Source organism: Aotus nancymaae, unplaced genomic scaffold (genome assembly GCF_030222135.1).
Source record: "Aotus nancymaae isolate 86718 unplaced genomic scaffold, 86718_ANA_hifiasm-v0.15.2.pri h1tg000016l, whole genome shotgun sequence".
Classification (NCBI taxonomy): Eukaryota; Metazoa; Chordata; class Mammalia; order Primates; family Aotidae; genus Aotus; species Aotus nancymaae.
The window spans coordinates 75,429,918-75,447,482 of NW_026988428.1; the positions used below are offsets into that span (position 1 = coordinate 75,429,918).

The 17,565-nt window shown below is 37.8% G+C and overlaps 1 protein-coding gene across 5 annotated transcripts in view; it reads right to left on the reverse strand.

The window, feature by feature from the left end:
• Positions 1-1,997: 1,997 nt before the first annotated feature.
• LRP6 (LDL receptor related protein 6) overlaps positions 1,998-17,565 on the reverse strand; it is a 153,011-nt gene continuing 137,443 nt past the window's right edge. For all 5 annotated transcript variants that reach the window (XM_064377678.1, XM_064377675.1, XM_064377677.1 and 2 more), the window contains 4 exons: positions 12,685-12,915; positions 11,279-11,415; positions 10,666-10,763; positions 1,998-7,238 (listed from right to left, as the gene is read on the reverse strand). In XM_064377678.1, the coding sequence (XP_064233748.1) occupies positions 6,944-7,238; positions 10,666-10,763; positions 11,279-11,415; positions 12,685-12,915 (761 nt within the window). In that variant the 3' untranslated portion in view covers positions 1,998-6,943. The remainder of the gene's footprint in view (positions 7,239-10,665; positions 10,764-11,278; positions 11,416-12,684; positions 12,916-17,565) is intronic.

A 17,565-nucleotide genomic window follows, 5' to 3' on the forward strand; every position in this document is an offset into this window, starting at 1 on the left:
AGTCTCAAACTCCTGACCTCAAAAGATCTTCCTGCCTCAGCTTCCCAAGTAGCTGAGATTACAGGCTCAAGCTACCACAGCTGGCATTCATCTGATTAAGTGAGTGGGTGGGTGGAGGGAGAGGCGGCACAGTGCCTGGTACACAGTAAATGCAGGCCAGAATGTTAATAAAATTATCCTTCATTTTAGCTTCTGTACTGGTAAAGATTGGTTTTGTATGTTGCCTAATATGAATTTGCAAATGCAAGTCTCAGGCAGATTTTCTGTGGGAGGGAGGGGGGATTGTGCAGATTACATAATTAATAAATGGATGGAACCAGAGATCTGAGGACAGTAATTTGTCATTTGAATTAAATCTTTGAAACAATCCAACCATATACAAGGCAAAGAATTAAAATGAAAATTACTTAATGATTTACTTAGCTGAAAACCTATCTGGGGAAAGAAGGACCCAAAACAGTTTGCAGTGTTCTCCCCATTCTTGAGACTGCCTTTAAATCAGGCAAACCAATCTTCTGCCTTTTCTTTCTTTCATTTAACTGGGAATAGCACAACTTGTGTAGTTTTTGTTTTCCTTCCAGGAGAAAGAATGGGAGCAGTCAACAAAGACCAAGGTAAGTTCACTTGAGAGCATTGGCTAAGGAAAGACATTATTTTAAAACTTGAGTTCCCTTTAATTGATATTTGAGCTTAAATACTGCAAAATAAAAAAGCAGCTTTCTTCCCTTGCTATAAAATTAGTGAACTTAGTATCAAGCTGAGACCTGTTGTTTCACTGGTTTTTACCAGGTCCTACCCTCATAAAAAAAGAATCATCACATCATACTGGGCTCTTCACCAGCAAAGCAATGTGCATTTTATAAGCTAATTTAAGATCTTGGAAAAGAGGGAAGTGCTCAGAGTCCATACTAGAACTCCTTCCAGTTTACTGAAAACAAAAGCAGTTCTGAAGCACAGGCTTTTTTTTTTTTTTTTTTTTTTTTTTGAGACGGAGTTTCGCTCGTTACCCAGGCTGGAGTGCAATGGCGTGATCTCCACTCACCCAACCTCCGCCTCCTGGGTTCAAGCAATTCTCCTGCCTCAGCCTCCTGAGTAGCTGGGATTACAGGCACGCGCCACCGTGCCCAGCTAATTTTTGTATTTTTAGTAGAGACAGGGTTTCACCATGTTGACCAGGATGGTCTCGATCTCTTGGCCTCGTGATCCACCCACCTCGGCCTCCCAAAGTGCTGGGATTATAGGCGTGAGCCACCGCACCCGGCGGCACAGGCTATTTCTTACTCTCTGTTCCCAATTACAAATGCTGCCAGCATTGAACTCAGCAATAGCCCTTCACAAATCTCTCTCGCAGAGACTGACGGACTGAGTTTGAGACAGGGTCTCAACTCTGTCGCCCAAGGCAGAATCACCAGTCTTACTGCAGCTTCAACCTCTCCAGCTTAAGTGATCCTCCCACCTCAGTCTTCCAAGCAGCTGGGACTATAGGTGTGCTAGCTGAGTATTATTTAAAATGCAAACAATAAAGGTGGATGTTGTTGTGTCTGAAACAGTCTCATTTATATCACAGCAAAGCACAACCAGCTATGGTCTTAATTTCTTGCTGAAAAGAAAGGACAGAGACTTTTATTTTTCCAGTTTTATTATAAAAATCAACATTTCATTTGTTACAATTCAGCTTATTGTAATAATCAAAAAAGGGGTTTTATACAAGGTATTTTTTATACAGTTTATAATTAAAGCACTTATTTTACAAAAGGAGGGAAGTGAGTAAGTGGACAAGGGCTGACCAAATGTTGGCCATTATAATATAAATACATCCTTGCAAAGCACCATCGTACCAAAGTCGATGAACAAGAAACACCAGTTGACTTTAAGACAATGACAAAGATTAAAGCTTAAGGGAAAAAAAAATAAAGGATAAACATCTGAAAGCAGCACCAGATCCTTCACTTGCAAATAAGGCTAGTCCAGTTTAATCTTCCTGGTATCCTCTCTACTTTTTAAAAGTTTTCCTTACTAACCCATATACTTAATTTCATGTAATACCAGATTTAATCAGACTTTAAAAATTTTCCCTTTAATAACCATATTTAGGCATTAGATATATAGTATATCTATATCTATCTATATCCCCCATCCTGTTTATATTTGATTAAAAACAAAACAACCAAAATGGGCAGTTAAGCAAAAGCGTGTTGTCTATAATTCTGTGGTGTTGGTTTTGGGAAACCCTAAGTGATGGGAAATCTAACAGTTTGTTAGATCTGTACTCTGCTTCTAAGTATAAGAAACCATTTAGTCTGTAATTCTATCTGTAAAGTCATGAAGATTTTTTTTCAGCAATAAACTCAACAATTTAAGAATGCTTTATGAAAAAGAAAAACAGCAAAGTGTACCTCAACTGAAGGAGGGTGAGGGTAGAGTCAGTAACTGATTAATGTAAGACTCCACCTTCCACTCCACTCAGGTACAGGCTTAGTTTAATGAGATGTAGATGAAGTCAGCCTTAGAGTGTGAATTCACAATGCTTATAATTTAAATTTTCAAAAAATTATAAATGTATAATTTTATAGTTGAGGCCCAAAGTCTTCTACCGTAAAATGTTGAGAATTTCAAAAGTGAGATTGTGAGACTGTTATAAAATGGTGCCATCCCAAAAGTTAGAAGTGGCACATGTACTGTGAGAACTTTCTAAAATCATCTTCCTCTGGGCTCATTTGAGGTTTAAGATAAGAAGTAACAAATAAAATTAAATTCCTTGAGCTTAAGAATTCTGATAATGTTTTAAACCACATTTGGCTATAAGCTTCTTTAGGACTCAGTCCACACAGTGTATAGTCTCATTTGCAGATGCCCAAATATTTGTCCACTAACTGATACCAGTAAACACATTCATATCCATACTCCAGATAAACTATGGTTGCCATATGTACACTTGAGCAACCACACCTTTATTAAGAGTGTGACATATTTTGAATGTGAAAAGCCCAAGATTTTTGTTTCTGAATCTTGTTAGACTGTAATGGTAACCAATATCTAATTCCAATGGCATGCAAATCAATGAAGTGGAATAAAGCTTCCCCTACAAGAAATAAAACAATTCAAAATATGACATTTCTAAGAATCTAAACTAGGCAGCAGCAGCCTGTTCACTACATAGAAGCAGGCTTGCTTAAACCATGCTTCTTCACAGTCTCTATTATGACTACTGGTATCAAGTCACATAAATAAACACATTTCATTAACACAGTAGGTAGGCCACAGCTATTAACTCTACTGGAAGTATTCTTCATTAATAGGGCTTTATAGCAAAACAAAAAGATGATCCTCCAAAACTGACTGCTACCTAATACAGATGGTGGCTGTTTTTATACCTTCAATAATGAATGAGTTTCCTTCATATAAAGTACTGACTTTAGGGTTTTTTTTTTTTTTTTTGAGACAGAGTTTTCCTCTTCTTGCCCAGGCTGGAGTGCAACCTCCGCCTCCCAGGTTCAAGCGATTCTCCTGCCTCAGCCTCCTGAGTAGCTGGGATTACAGGCATGCGCCACCACGCCCAGCTAATTTTTTGTATTTTTAGTACAGACAGGGTTTCTCCATGTTGGTCAGGCTAGTCTCGAACTCCCAACCTCAGGTGATCTGACTGACTTGGCCTCCCAAAGTGTTGCGATTGTAGGCGTGAGCCACCACACTTGGCCTGACTTTAGGGTATTTTAAATGATAAAGAAATACAACCCTCAAAATCATCTTAAAATTGTACTGCTCAAAGTCCCTTCCCCTAATTACTGGCCTATAATAGATAAAAATGTACTTTAAAGTCTTCATTTCTAAATATCTATCTCTGTAGATTAGCTGTCCTCAACTTATTAAAGAATCAGAGATCTCTTGGTGGTGTATCATAAGGCATTTTTATATTAAAATTAAAGTAACTACATAATCTTCTGCTAAACAGACATCTTGTGATATGCTGTAAGAGTGGCAACAAGTGCCAAAGGCATAATAATTTTATGAAAGAAAAATTATTAGTGAGAAAATTCTATCCACCAACTCTATTTTTTTTCCTGTGAATGTGCCATTATATGACTTAAGTAACAAAACTCCTTAAATCACTATTCAGAAGACCAGGACTCTGTTGGAGTCAAGACCAGGCCGTAGTCATAAAAGACCACTTCAATGCAGAATAGCTTACTGTGGTGCACAGAAAGTATGTTACGCTCAAGTTTATTTCTCGGGTAATTTTAATCACATCAGTTAGTGCAAATATTTTACGACACATGTTCAAAATAAATACTTTTGCATATAAGGAATCTAATGAAACATTCTTCATTTTCCCCCTTGGACAATGAATTTGATATGCCAAATTTTAAAATCCCTTTTCTTTTTTACCCCTAATTTGTGGTCTCATGTATTTCCTCTCAACTTTTCCAGTACAGCTCTTGTTTAATAATCAATATACAGTTTACTTAAGCTTAACTGTCCATTTAACCTAACGGTCAATAAATCTTTCCAAATCTGACAATTCTCTCATTAAAAAGTACTCCCAGAAATATTAAGAATCCATCTCATCTACCCCAGAAAGAGAATACTGAGATTAAGCTGAACTGCCTTCAAATAACTTTAAACAAATTGGCACACAAATTAGTATTTTGCAAGAAGAGGCCATTGCCATCGCAGTACAAGCACTTGGACTGAGATAAACAAGGCATATTCTTCTTAGTTTATGATAGTGCAAGTTCCCACATGGGAAGCCCACCAGATAAAGATGCACATTTAAAAATGTAAACATATAGAATTCTCAGATTCTAATCGACACCCAGTTACTGCTAACCTTTCCATCTTCATTTAAGCATCAAGTGCCCCTGTGTATCACAGAATGCAAGTTCAATGTCCACTTCATCTGAGACTGTGGGAACTTAGTTTCAGCAACAGGAAGCGTTAACGCTCGTCTGACTGAAAAGTAGGACGCTGATAAATTTATCATTTGCTTATATGCAAAATCAAGTGCACCTGATTCTTACAGACCGTACCCAACAATTAGCATTATTCTAAAACCACAATTTTCTCTTTAAAAACTTTACTTGGGTATTTTTTAATTGCATGAAAAGTTACTTCACCCTTGCCAAAATTCTGAATCCTTTCTTCCACTGTTTTCTCTTGGGCCCTGAAACCCAGAGGCCTTAGCAAAACAGAATTAAAAGAGAAAAAAAAATTCAGTAATTAACTAACCAACACCTCTTAAGGTAAATACATTAGCTTTAAAACATTCAATTTTAGCAGAGAAATGCTAGACATGTGTAAAAAGCAGGAAACTAACTTCTAGCAAGATGGCAGAGCAAGCACTAGAATCATTCCACAGGTCAGCCCTGATAGCTGAAGAATTAGCAGCCCCAGTACCATACATGACAGCAGGTCAGGCAGATCACGAAAGAGGCTGCCATTATTCCTTCCATCCAAATTCTGACAGCTGAGAAGTTAATAGCTGGCCTTCTCATTTAATCCCCATTGTTAAATTTGTTAAATTACCTTAATCCATAATGAGTAAAGAGAATGCACATAAAAATATGAGGTGATTACAAGAATAACTTATGGATAATTTGAAAACAGCCTAACATTCACAGTGGGTAACGGGAAGATGTTAAACTCATGTCACACATTAGAAGAGGTATGTATGTAGACATCATTCTGAGAAAAACAGGCCTAAAGAACATGAAAACGTCACAAACTGTTAACATAGGGAAAATCCTAATAAGAAAAAATTCTTTTTAAGTAGATTGTCTCTAACCAGAACATAATTAAATGTTTTACTCAGAAAAATATATATAAAAATGATTTCATACTGTGATATATGCTGAAAGTAGTGCAAGGATATATGATTAATTTACAACAAAAACATAATAGTTAAATTTTTAATTCTTAAACATTGTCTATACGTGTTGTAAAAAGACATTTTAATGAGCATTAAAACAATCTTGGAAGAAGAGCAATAATATGTCTTGATCATTATGCAAAAAACAGCAGTCAAATTGAAGAGCTAAGCTTACTGGGGAATGGAGCTAGTAGAAATATTAAAATCAAACTTTAATTTAGAAAATTCCATTTAGTCAATGCCTCAGCTTAAAAGCTTAAATAAATCATGGTATCTTGGCAAAATGACCTACCAAGTTGCTGGGGGAGGCAGCAAGGTAAAAACACCAAGAGAAAAAATTCATTTTTGACAGAGGTATGAATTCTAAAGGTAGGGACAGAAGACTTGTACACACACAGCTTCATAGCATCTTATCAGAGGGCTGATCCTCCTACAACAGCAACACTCAGAATGGATTTTTATAAATATCTACTTTCCTCACTAATATTGTTGGATTCCAAGAGAAATTCCAAGAAATACTAACCTTGTCCAAGGTTAGTATTAATTCCTTTTTTTTTTCTTTCATGAGTTCTTACTTGTTGGCCCTCAAATGTTAGTTAACTGAAGGCTATTTGGCTACTTCCAAGTATCTATGGTTTGCTGCTCTGAGATGGACTTAATAGTTTTTCTTTCTCTCTCTCTTTTTTTTTTTTTTTTTTTTTTTTTGGTATCAACAAAGCCCAGACATTCCTGGTCAGTGATGCCTTTATTATTCCTGTTTCCTTTGTACTCAGTTGCTTCACTGGGTTTAAGGCATGCTTTGTGTATTTAGTTTGCAAAAATAAAACTTTTAGTACAAATTTATTTTTTTATACAAACTTTTATGGCACAAGCAGCAAATCTGCTGTTTTAAGAAAATATATAAATATCCTTTTCTTCTGTACAAATATCTCCAGTATTCTCTACCCCATTTTATAATTTTAACTGTACATGGTCTGCCTCATCCTTCTCTAAAAGCTCCCTCCCCCCCTCCAGATCTCAACCAAATGTATATTTACATTTTTACGTTGGAGGCAGTCAGAGGAGGAGGGCCCCTCCTCAGGAGGAGTCTGTACAGGGAGAGGGTGGCGGTGGGTAGAGGTGATGAGAATAGCTCCTCTCTGTGTATGGAGAAGGCGGGCAGCTTTCATAGTTCTCCTCTGCCGACAAGTATTGGCTTCGAGGTGTGGGAGGTGGGGGCACAGGTTCTGAATCATAGTTCAAGTCACTGGTATAGCCCTTGGCTGTTGTCACTGAGGTCATTCTCCGGCTAGGAGCATAGTCACTGTCACAAACATCTGTGCTGCAGGGTGTGGTGGGGGGTGCAAAATGCCGGTAACTATATGGCCTGTAGCTGGTATAGGGAGAACATAAAGAAAAGCAGAGTTAATTTTACAGAAAAATGATTTTCACTCTCAGAACAGAAGTATTAGATGTAAACTTCACTTTGAAAATAATAAGCTACTGCAATTTAAATTTACACAGACCAAGAGGCAATTTTCAGTGGCAGATTGGCTGGGGAAGATACCATGTACTTTCTTATTTGCAAATAAGAAAGTGGCAAGTGAAAATGACCAGGATGGGAATGTAGAGGTGAATTCAATCTAGCCTCTGGATGTGCTCTTATATCTTCAAGTTAAACTGCATCACGGAATAAAAAAATGATTATTCAAATTTGTTCTGCAGTTTCACAGCCTATGGAAGAATGGGTTTTTACATATTTTACACTACTAAAGCATGTCAGCTTTTCCTCAACATTCTTTAACTGCTCCAGAATTAACCTGATGAATAACTTAATGACATCTGAAGACTTCATTTCTTTCTTCTGTACAATTTCTGTACAATCCAAGCTGGATTTTGGTAGACAGCCTAAGGGGTGTAACTACTCCATTACTGTATTCTTAGCAAAGGGAAACTGCTGTGGTTGGGAGAAACAGTATTCATTCCCTGTGTATAGATAAGTACCTGTCAGAAGAGCAGCTTTCAACATCAAAATGATAAAATTTAAATACCCATTAAGGGCCAGTGATTTTTCTAATGTGTATTTCAGAAGCTTTAATTTATTTCTTACACTTGTTTATCTTTTTAAGTAATTTACAGTTGTTAGGTTTGTAGCATTGCAAACAAAAGAAAAAGTCATTGGAAAGGGAGGAACACACTAGTGAAAATAAGAGCTGACCTAAAGTTCTGGCTTTTCTGGTCATTCCTACTTCTATTTGTAACTTCTTATACCTGTTTATTCTAAATATGGTAAAGCTGATCTTAAATTTATCCCAAAGATTTTTTTCATAAGCTTTCTCATCAAAGTGGCTAAAAGAGAAGGGGCAAAAGCAAGTTAAAAACTGATAAAACAATTCATAAAATACCTAATGATATAGAGCACCCCAAGATAATATATCCTAGGATCTCAGGATACAAACCATTTGATATCACTTGGGCTTGCTTCAAAAGAAATGGCTGCCATGATTGTTCACAGACAATTACAGATTGAACTCCTTGTTCTACCTTGCCTCCCCTTATTACTACTGCATTTTGTTAGTCTTTAAAAAAGAAAGAAAGAAACCAGCCTGGGCACCATAGCAAGACCCCATCTCTACAAAAAAATTTAAAAAATTAGCCAGGCATGGTGAAACACACACTCAGTTAGTTGGGTGGCTGAGGCAGGAGGACTGCTTGAGCTCAGGAGGTGGAGATTGCAGTAAGCTATGATTGTGCATCTGCATTCCAGCCTGGGCGACAAAGCAAGACTGTCTCAAAAAAAAATAAAAATAAAAATAAAAATAAAAAGGCTGCAAGGCTGCCAGAGACCAAAAGTTACATGACACACTGAGCGAGTTCTTAAAAACATTTACTATCAATACTGACATGATGTCACAGTTTGTTTTTTGGTCTTAACCTTTCGTCTAATCAGGTGTCAATCCTTGGTGAAATTGCTAAGGTCAACATTTAAAAGTCCAAATACTTCTATTTTAATGAAGAAAAAAGAAAAAGAAAAACAATTAATAAAATTCTTTCATGTCCCAGTTTAGACAAAAATATCAACAAATGATGAAAAGTTTGACAGAGGAAACAGAAATTGGGCTTATATGGAAAATAGTTAAACAAAAATAGTTTTTTATGCAATCATGTTTATTTTGATGAGTGCTTTATTCAATCTGAATTAAAGACATTAATTTTTAAAAATAAAATTTTGTCTCACGCCTGTAATCCCAGCACTTTGGGAGGCCGAGGCGGGTGGATCACGAGGTCAAGAGATTGAGACCATCCTGATCAACACGGTGAAACCCCATCTCTACTAAAAATACAAAAAATTAGCTGGGCATGGTGGCGCATGCCTGTAATCCCGGCTACTCAGGAGGCTGAGGCAGGAGAATTGCCTGAACCCAGGAGGCAGAGGTTGCGGTGAGCCGAGATCGCGCCATTGCACTCCAGCCTGGGTAACAAGAGCGAAACTCTGTCTCAAAAATAAATAAATGAATAAAATAAAATATTGTATCTTTTCTCATTTCTCAATTTTTAGGGTCCTGCTTTTTCTGTTTTGACTTCCTAGAAGAAACCTGGGGCAGGGAAAGCAACATTACAACAAATCATTGAAACTATCAGTTCACAACCAAGACTATTTCAAACAGTCTTATCTAAACTGAAATGAGAATTCTTAGTGAAATACTATAAGTAGTTTCTACTTTATTTCTATACCTGGATGAGGTCCTATAAGGCCAATTTGACTGAAATGCTAGGAAAGATAATAGAAGATTATCTAGAGAAGACAGAAGACAGAAAAGATTATCTAGAAGATAACGAGCACTGGAGGGATGCTCATAAACCCTGGGCACTTCAGTGTTTAGACAGAAACTCTCAAGCTACTTATGGTCTGTTGGCCCTTCAAGGAACATAGAAGTGGAAGCTGACACAACAGTACTTGACCTGCTCAACACACTTTATAGACTCATAAATTAGCAAGAAGGAATAATTTCCCCTTTTTTGGCTTATAAATACACTTATTTCAATCTTTCTTTATTCCATGCAACTATATGAGAAATCTTTCACTCCAGATTGTAGTAACATATGCAAGCAATGGCTGAACTTACATTTCTCTCAACTTTTCTAAAATTCTGTGCTCTTAATATGTTGCTGTTTTAAACTCTCATTTCTATGAACCGATCTTATCCCAATATTTCATTCTTAGAATATCCAACTATTTTAAACCAGTCACTTTGGTGGGCAACTCCTCCTTAGAATACTGCTAAAGCCTGCGGCTGTATTTTATTATTCCAAAAGCCAGCATTTGTGACTCTCTTTAAAAAAAAAATGTATTGGCCAGGCACAGTGGCTCACACCTGTAATTCCAGCACTTTGGGAGGCCAAGCAGGGTATCACCTGAGATGACGAGTTTGAGATCAGCCTGGCCAACATGGTGAAACCCCACCTCTACTAAAAATGCAAAAATTAACTGGGCATGGTAGTACGCTCCTGTAATCCCAGTTACTTGGAAGGATGTGGCAGAGAATCACTTGAACCTGGGTGGCAGTGGTTGTAATGAGCTGAGATCGTGCCATTACACTCCAGCCTGGGCAACAAGAGCGAAACTCCATCTCAAAAAAAAATGTGTATCGCCCTGAAGGGAAAGCATTTGTGGTAGAGGCAATGTCAGTACTACTAAGACAAGATGCCTAGTCTCACTCTAGAGACCATCGTCTACTCATCTGGGGCTACATCAAGTCCACAACTAAAATACTTTCTAATAAATACTGCAACTTATTTTAGAGGAGGATGTGTATTACCTGTATGACCTATGAGTAGAAGGACTGTTTGAAGAATATCCAAATTCCATAGTGTAATGTGATCGTTCTGTGGCTGGGGATGGTGGAGGGTTCAAAATCTAAAAGAAAAAATAATTAAAATATTAAAATAACAACAGTCCACTCCAGATAGAAACTATTAGACTTTCTTCAACTTTTCTGCCTTCATCTCTATTAGTGTTCCTTTACAATCTGCTATTAGCACAATTCATCTTTTCCAAAGAACTGACCTCAAACAGTACTTAAGTATTGTGGCTTCCCCATTCCCTAAGACCTCATCATGGCTAAAAAGTGCAAAGTGACAAAAAAGAAAATCTGTAACCTACAAATCATTGGTTTAAGGTCAGCTCAGCTAGGTTCTGGTTTTTTAAAATTATAAGTATTTAGAGAAAAATTATTAATTTAGGAGAAATTCCAGGTCACAGTAAACTTAAAAGCATGGTGGGGGGGTGGAATTCTTCTTTGAGCCTTTTATGCCTAAATTTTAGATTCAAAAACTACTTTTACATTACCATCACTGATCACCCACATTTAAATGAGTTAAAATATCTAAGATCCTATGTATGTTGCATTCGAAGGAAAACAGACTACTTACTGCAGGGAAGTAAGTGCCTTTGGTGCTTGAAGAACTACTTGATGATGCTCCTGTAACATGAGCTCGATCATAGGGGGGTCCACTGCTACCCCCCATGATACTGAGGGAGCTTATCATTGATTTACCTCGAGACATTCCTAAAATAAAAGGAGGATAAAAACTGATGAGTAAGATGTATAAAAATGTATGAAGCAGTTTTATTCAACAGTAGGATTACAAATATCAACAGTCAAGTCGTCTGACTTTAGAATAACATACACTCTCTTTTCGTAATAATTGAAAACATTTAATGGAGAAAGGAAATCAATGTTCTCTAGAAGTGAATATGCTTCCAGTGAAAGAGCTAGCCTAGAACAAGGCCAAGAATAGCTTCCACCTTCTCCCTTCCCTGGTAGAAGCAGGGCTATTTAAAATAAGGGGTTTTCAACCCCTTGGAGGATTTGAAAGGATTGTAAAGGGCAGAGGTTGTGAAGCAGGGTATATTAAATAACTGACATGATCAAAAGAAAACAAAAAAAACCCCATTTTTTAGGGCACAAACAACATATGAAAGAGTATTTCTTCATGTAATAAATATAAATGTTGTTACAATCAAAACTACCAATGCTAAAGAAGAAATTCTAATTTTTCCAAGTAGCTTCCCAAATTCTACTAACTGAAAATAGGTATGGCAACAAAGAAACATTACCATTAACAGTTTAAAAACCAGGCTTATCTACTTAGGAGTTATACCCATAGTAAGTTTCTATTTTTAGAGGGCTTTTGCAAGGCACCTCCTTCTCCATATTCATTAAAAGGAAGGCTTCTTTTAACTAAGGACACCAGAAAACATTAAAAAGAAAGCTACTTCCCTACAGCAACATGGCCTACTCAAGTGTAAAACTTCTGGCTCCTCAGTTATGCCTAAACTAGCCCTAGTTCCCTGTTAGCACATCGAGTCAGGAGAAAACATAAGACATATTACTCCCTTCTATCACCCAGCTATTTAGAAATCTTTGTTGGCTGACAGGAATCCTACATAATTTTTGGCTTCCTTTTACTCCTGGGCTCCACAGTACTAGAGTTCCCTGGTGGTAAACTTAAAGAACCTGTGGTTTGTAACTCTTTCACTAAGTGACTGGCTGATTCACCTTCCGTAGCATGCATCTAGAATTGCAGTCAGAAAGGCTTACCGCTTGCATATGTATTTGCTTTATATGCTCTGGCAATTTCTACCAAACCATATCTAAGGCCTTCTGTGTAAAGAGAAGGTACTAATAGTAAAAAAGAACACCTGTTCTTATAATTGTTTAAACTCAGAGAAATCTGGTTTCAAATAGACTCTAGGCAGTATTCTTTTCCATAATGGAAACCTGGCAGTCTTGCAGGACGAAGACTTGATTCTCCATAGATCTGTCCTCACTCACCTGGAAGAGATCCTGACAAAGAACTTGGGTGTGGCACATAACCAAGAGGCACAGAAGCTGGTCCATGAACTACATAGTCATTAGCCATGGTTTCCCCATCTCCTTTCATACGTGGACACAACATCCTCTGGCAGATAAAGTATATGGTTCCAGACACAAAAATGGTGACAATTACTCCAATAACAGAACCGACTGTATTGGTGGCCTGTGGTGCTGGTTCTTCAGTTGGATCTAAAATGAAGAATGCAGTATGGTTATTTTATGGAAAAACAACTGTATATTCAAAATAGTAATCAAAAAAAGGGCTTACTGATAGAATATAAAGCTATAAGCCTAATGAAGATAATTCATAAACACTTTTCTTTTTTATGAATATACACCATGCCCCAAGGACATATGGAATAAATGTCATCTTTAGGAATCAAAATGAACTACCCTTAAGTGAAGGCAGAAATAAAATAGGTTGGAAAGTGTAACTGTAAACGGATAGAAACAAAGATGGTAAATGAAGTACAGATTTAAACACCATTAAGAAGCTTTAAATAAATACACAAAATCCATTCTACTTCATTCTGTATACCATAAAAATTAACAAGGTTATTTCAAGATTTCGGGAAAAAATTTACAGCCAGAAAGGATAAACCTAGAAAAGTCATCAAATGTTTTACCTGGAATGGTGAAGAAGCCAAAATCAACTCTGAGCACATGTTAGATTTTAGATTTGAATAGTGACATTTAGGCCTGATGAATGGACAATGGACACTAAAGATGAGCCTTAGTTCTCAAATCCCCTATGCTGTTGCCTTCAGGTTGTATGGTTGCCTGAGACCAAGGAACATAAGGTCTTTAATACTTGATTACTGGAGGACTCATAAAGAAAGGCCAGATTGACAGAAAAGGACACTGCCTCAAGGATTCACTTTTACTGGATCCCTTAAAGAAGCAGTGTGCATCAATATCAGAGGTAGAGGGAAATTGTTTAAACTCAGAGTAATCTGATTTCAAATAGACTCTAGATAGTATTCTAGTCAAAATTAAAGCATTACTCTTTCTATTCAGAGGAAAAATTCTTCCATTCTGAAGTTAAATTATATCTCACAGTCGTAGATTCTTTAAAAAAAAACTTCCTCTTGCTTCATCTTACCTCAAATGTCCCATTCATATAGCTAAACTCATCCTCTGACAGATTATATGAAAGAAATATGTGAAAATGACATCTCCAAGTTACATGATATATAGGGATTATCATTTACAAATTTCGTCCCTGAAATCTGAGGCATAGACTCTCTTTAGTCCTTGAGAGCAACCACCTCATCTTTTCATTCCTTTTTAGTGCCTTAATATTCCTTTGCAATGCCAAGCTTCAAGAAAAAAAAGTTTACATTCACTACCCTCAATTCCAAATCTTTGGGTCACACCGTTAACTCCCTGAAATCAGGCTTCCGCCCTCACCACTGCACTGAAACTGTTCTGGCAAAGGTCAAAGTTCTCCTTTTTGTCAAACTCAATATATTCTTTATTTCACTGACCTCTTTACATAATACTGCTGGCCCCTGTTTTAAGAAAAAAAGTCTTACCAATATCCTTCCAAGACACCATTCTCTTAATTTTACTATTTCTGATTATTCTTCATCTGCTTCCTTTGCTGGCTTCATTCTTTTCTGCCTGCATCTGAAGTGCAGGTGTTTCCCAGAGAGATTTCTATCTATCTCCTACTATTTTCCTGGGAGATTCCATCTACTGCCACAGCTTTAATTATCATCAATAAACTGAAGAGCACCAAATCTCTCTTCTGAGCCACAGATCCTTATAATCAACTTCCTGAAGAGCTTCAATGATATATTCCATGAGTATCTCTCAGGCAACATATCAGAAACTGAACTCACTGTCACCATCATCAGTCATTTTCCCTAGATTCCAGGTGTAAAGAGACCATAAATGAAGTCACCTAGTATAAGATAATAAAAAGTGATGGGGCTTGTGGCAAAGTACATGCCTGTCTAACTTAAATTAGACATCGCATCAATCAAACATTACATCTGCAGCCAAGATGCAGTATGGTACTTTAGTTTTCAGTTCCTGCTATATATCCTATTTAATGACTCCAGTCACTCAATTAAGTACCTGTGGGCCAACTTAAACTTACTAGCTATATCTAAGTGGTTACCAATTCCTCTTTATTCTACTTCTGAAATAACTCTGAAATCTCTCCTTGCCACCCCCACTACTCCTCATGATTTAGATCTTTATCATCTTCTGCCTAAACTCTAATAGCTTCCTTTTTAAATTATAGGCTGCAAGTCATTCGTAAACGGTGAGAATGATTTAGTGGGTTACAAGCAGCTTTGAAAAAAATAAAACAGAAAGCGTCAGAATGCATTCTATGTAATATGGGTAAATAAGTGTTGTATGACACTTTTCTTTAATGCATGAGCTCACATCTTTGCAGTCCTCTTGATGTGGTCAAAGGAAATTTGAAAGCAACCAATCTAACAGATTTCCCTGCCTATAAGCTTATCACCTCCAACCCATTGCCTTTATAGTTTCTGTACTGCTTAACCATGCTAGTCTTTCTCTTGAAAATTTCAGTGACTCTCCATTGTTAATACTGTCTAGGTTCTTTAGAAGAAAAACATAGTCCTCCGTGATCATACCTATACCTTTGTTCTCTCTCACTGACACCCCTCAACAAAGCCTGTATTTTGGCAGTCCCATTACATGAAATTTCCCAAAGCTGCCTGTTACATTCTTTTCTGCTTTTGAATAGTATATTCCCTCTGCCAAAAATGCAATTTCTCCACTTATCTGCATAATGAATACTATTCATTGATCAACACTCAATCTTTTTTTTTTTTTGAGACAAGTCTTGCCCTGTCACCCAGGCTGGAGTGCAAACGTGCGATCTTGGCTCACCGCAACCTCCGTCTCCCAGGTTCAAACAATTCTCCTGCCTCAGCCTCCCGGGACGCTAAGATTACAGGCACCTGCTACCACATCCAGCTAATTTTTGTATTTTTTAGTAGAGACAGGGTTTCTACTAAAAATACAAGGCCAGGATGGTCTTGAACTCCTAACCTTGTGATCCGCCCACCTCGGTCTCCCAAAGTGCTGGGATTATAGGCATGAGCCACCGAGCCCAGCACAACACTCAATCTTAAATGCCATTTTTCTAAAATGCCTTCCTTGATCAAGTCCATCTTTGTCCCTAAAAAGCTGACTACTCTCTCATTTCTACTGCTACCTGTGTAGATTTCTATTATAGCACTTATCACACTCCATAATCAATATATGTACTATGAGCCGCACTATGTGTTTTTTAGGCTAAATATCATTCTCTTCATTTTGAAAATGAAGACCTGTAATTCCAGCACTTGGCAGGCTGAGGTGGGTGGATTGCTTAAGCTCAGGAGTTTGAGACCAACCTGGGCAACATGGCAAAATACTGTCTCTACTAAAAATACAAAAAATTAGCCAGGTGTGGTGGTGTACACCTGCAGTCCCAGCTGCTTGGAAGGCTGATGTGGGAGAATCACCTGAGCCCTGGAGGTCGAGGCTGCAGTGAGCTATGACTGCACCACTGTACTCCAGCCTGGGTGATGGGAGTGAGACCCGTCTCAAAAAATAAATAAATAAAATAAAGATGAGGAAACTAAAGTTTAAAAAGAACAAATAATTTGTTGGGGGGAGGTACTAGGATTCAAATCCAGCTCTGCTTAGTTCCAGAATTCCTATTCTTATTACTATTTCAACAATAGGGGACTCTGAGAAACTTGGTGCAGGTAGCATGTATCCTCAGCATACATAGCAGAGTGTCTACAACAGGGTAGTAAATGCTTGTTGAATAAATGAATGGAGTCTAAGTCTTATTAAGTAGTCCCACTTGAAGTCTGTAAAAATACCAGCTTAAAGTTCTCATTACAGGTTAAAGAATTTTTGAACGAATCCTTTCTAAATTCTATCAAATACATTTGACAGGGTAGACCTGACTTATGCTGAATTCCATTCAGAATTAAGTTTATCAATTTGGGATACATTATATGTTATGGCAGGGATCCCTAAACCCCTGGCCATGGACTGGTACCGGTCCACGGCCTGTTAGGAACTGGGCCACAAAGCAGGAGATGAGTGGCAGGCCAGAAAGCATTACTGCCTGAGCTCCATCTTCTGTCAGATCAGTGGTGGCACTCAATTCTCACAGGAACACGAACCTTATTGTGAACTGCGCATTTGAGAAATCTAGGTTGCACGCTCCTTATGAGAATCTAATGTTTGATGATCTGAGGTGGAACAGTTTCATCCCAAAACCATTACCCATCTCCACTTGGAAAAACTGTCTTCCACAAAACAGGTCCCTGGTACCAAAATGGCTGGGACCACTGTTTTAGGGCACTCAACAACAGTTATGAACCTTGAAGAAACTATAGGCTATTCAGCCAAGGGTCCCTAAGTTTAGGGGTATACATTGGCTTGTCTTCAGGCTGCATTTTAAGAAAGCTCTTAAAATCTTTTGACCATCGAGAAACTGATGAAAATACTTCAAGACAACAATGGAATACAGTTAAACATGTACTAACATTCACTAAGTTCAGACCAATTGATTTCTTTTTTTTTTTCTCTTTTTTTTTGAGATGGAGTCTCGCTCTGTCACCCAAGCTAGAGTGCAATGGTGTGATCTCAGCTTACTGCAACCTCCACCTCCCGGGTTCAAGCCATTCTCCTGCTTCAGCCTCCCAGTAGCTGCGACTACAGGCATGTGCCACCACACCTGGCTAATTTTTGTACTTTTAGCAGAGACAGGGTTTCACCATGTTGGCCAGGCTGGTGTCCCACTCCTGACCTCAAGTGATCCACCGACCTGGCCTTCCGAAGTGCTGGGATCAC